This window comes from Sorex fumeus, unplaced genomic scaffold (assembly GCF_029834395.1).
Source record: "Sorex fumeus unplaced genomic scaffold, SorFum_2.1 ptg000241l, whole genome shotgun sequence".
NCBI classification, from domain to species: Eukaryota; Metazoa; Chordata; class Mammalia; order Eulipotyphla; family Soricidae; genus Sorex; species Sorex fumeus.
In genome coordinates this window covers 1,967,501-1,970,000 of record NW_026606298.1, presented here as the reverse complement: position 1 = coordinate 1,970,000, position 2,500 = coordinate 1,967,501, and the positions used below count along the sequence as shown (strand labels likewise).

Sequence of the window (2,500 nt, the reverse complement as noted above, 5' to 3'; positions counted from 1 at the left end):
CTGCCACAGAGGCAGGGTGGTGTGGGGGGACGAGGGCTGGGAGGGATGCTGGGACCCGTGGTGGTGGGAAATGGGCACTGGTGGAGGGATGGGTGCTTGATCCTTGTATAACTGAAACCCAAGCACAACAATTTGTAAGTCTACAACTGTACCTCATGGTGATTCACTGATAAAAAAAAATAAATAAATTAAAAAAAAATTTAGTTCTTTTAAACTGAAAAAAAAAAATAAAGTGAATCTTTTAGGGCCAGAGCAACAGTCGAACAGCCTTGCCTACAGCTGACCCGGGTTCGATCCCCAGCATCCCATCTGGTCCCCTGAGTACCGCCAGGAGTAATTCCTGAGTGCAGAGCCAGGAGTAACCCCTGAGCCTCACTGGGTGTGACCCAAAAAGAAAAAAAAAAGAACGAAAGAGACTCTTTGGTTTGATTGACAACGATCTATGCTGCTCCTTTTTAGTCAATAAGTGTGAGGAGGCTGGGACACGCAGCACACACCTGGACAGACAGAAACGGCTTGCAAGGTGGGCTTGCTTGGGAAGGAACAGAGCAGTTTGCTCCAGACCCATAGGTGGTGCAGGCCGTGAAAGTTGGCTGGGGGGGTTTCCAGTTGGAGGGTTCAGGCTCAGAGGTAGCGGGGTGACTGGGCTTCCGGCAGAGGACAGGGAGGGCATTTCCAGCTCAGATGGGAAAGGTGAATACTGGCATGTCACAGCAGGGAGGACGGCCGCCCTTGAGGACCCTGGGTGCACACGGGCAAGCCCAGCTTGGGGGACAGTCGCTGAGTACTGTCAGAGGAAGAAGATCGATCTCCCCGGTGGGTTGCCGAACGTGATTTCCACAATGACGTGGGGGTACCTGGAGTTTCTTCGTATGCCAGCTCTGCCAAGCCGGCTTCTAAAACGTGTCCTTTGCTTGCGTGCTTAGGGTTGCATCAGGGCCGATGGACTTCATTGGTTTCGGGTATGCAGCCCTTTTGACGTTTGGAAGCATCTTGGGGTATAAACGAAAAGGTAAGCCCAGACCAGATTTGGTTTCGTTTGTTTTGATTTTAAAATGTTGAGAAATTGTGGGGGTAACGGGGGGAGCGTGGCCCACCGCCCCCGGCAGTGCTCAAGGCTTCCTCCTGGCTCTGTACTTAGAGATTACCCTTGACAAGACTCCGGGGGTCTTATGGGGTGCTGGGGCTCCAACCTGGGTTGGCTGTGTGTGAGGTAAGTGCTTTATCTTCTATCTCTCTGGCCCCCAAACCATTTTTTTTTTTTGCTTTTTGGGTCACACCTGGAGATACTCAGGAGTCATTCCTCGCTCTGCACTCAGGAATCATTCCTGGCGGTGCTCAGGGGACCATATGGGATGCTGGGAATCGAACCCGGGTGGGCTGCGTACAAGGCAAACGCCCTACCCGCTGTGCTATCGCTCCAGCCCCCTTTTCTTAATCAAAGGGTTCAGGATGTTGGCTGGGGATGACTGATTGGTTATGTTAGGATTATCGACAGGTATGTAAGTATAAGAAGTTAAAGGCGTGTGGGGTTGGCCAGGGAGCACCATGTTGTGGAAGGGATGGTATAGCCCCATTCCAACCTGAGGTTTCTGGGGCTCTTTTCACCTATTGTTATCAGTTGCATGAATAGTGAATGATTTCATCTTCTCAAAGCTACTCTTTCACTTTGAGATGAGAATTTTGTTTTTACAAAACAGAAAGAAAGGAAGAAAGAAAGAAAAAAACCTAAATAAGGTTTATATTTGCATTGCTAAAAGGTGCTTGATTTTTTTTTTTTTTTGGCTTTTGGATAACACCCAGTGATGCTCAGGGGTTACTCCTGGCTCTGCATTCAGGAATTACTCAGAGGGACCATAGGGGATGCCGGGAATCGAACCCAGGTCGACTGTGTGCAAGGCAAACACCCTACCTGCAGTACTATCACTCTGACCCCTCCACCCCTTTTGGGGGGATACTAAACATTTTTTATGTCACATCTGAAGTAATTCTTTCATCTCTGTCCCAAAAAAAAAATGTTTTACCCCAGCTGCAGTTTGAATTTCCTATGAATATTTTGTGTTTTGTTTTATTTCTGGGCTGCATCCAGTGGTGCTCAGAGCTTCTCTGGCTCTGAGGATTATGCCTGGCAGGTGGGGGTCGGGGTGCATATCCGTACATGGTTCTGGGGATTGAACCTGGGTTGGCCACTTGCTCTTTGTACTATTTTAAAGATAGAGGTGCTGGGGCTGGAGTGATAGCACAGCGGGGAGGGCGTTTGCCGTGCACGCGGCCGACCCGGGTTCGATCCCCAGCATCCAATACGGTCCCCTGAGCACCGCCAGGAGTGATTCCTGAGTGCAGAGCCAGGAGTGACCCCTGAGCACCGCCACATGACCCAAAAAACAAAGTAAATTAAAATAAAATATAGATAGAGGTGCTGTGAGCCCTTCTGAGGGATTGGAATGGAAAACGACGCTGCTGGGTGGGTTCTGTGCCACGAGGCCCAGGAATGTCCTGA

General features: G+C 49.9%; 1 protein-coding gene across 1 annotated transcript in view; it reads left to right on the top strand.

The window, feature by feature from the left end:
- Positions 1–505: 505 nt before the first annotated feature.
- The window catches only part of TMEM14A (transmembrane protein 14A), an 8,322-nt gene continuing 6,327 nt past the window's right edge, over positions 506–2,500 (top strand). The window contains exons 1-2 of the mRNA XM_056108994.1: positions 506–523; positions 927–1,012. Of these exons, the coding sequence (XP_055964969.1) occupies positions 943–1,012 (70 nt within the window). The 5' untranslated portion in view covers positions 506–523; positions 927–942. The remainder of the gene's footprint in view (positions 524–926; positions 1,013–2,500) is intronic.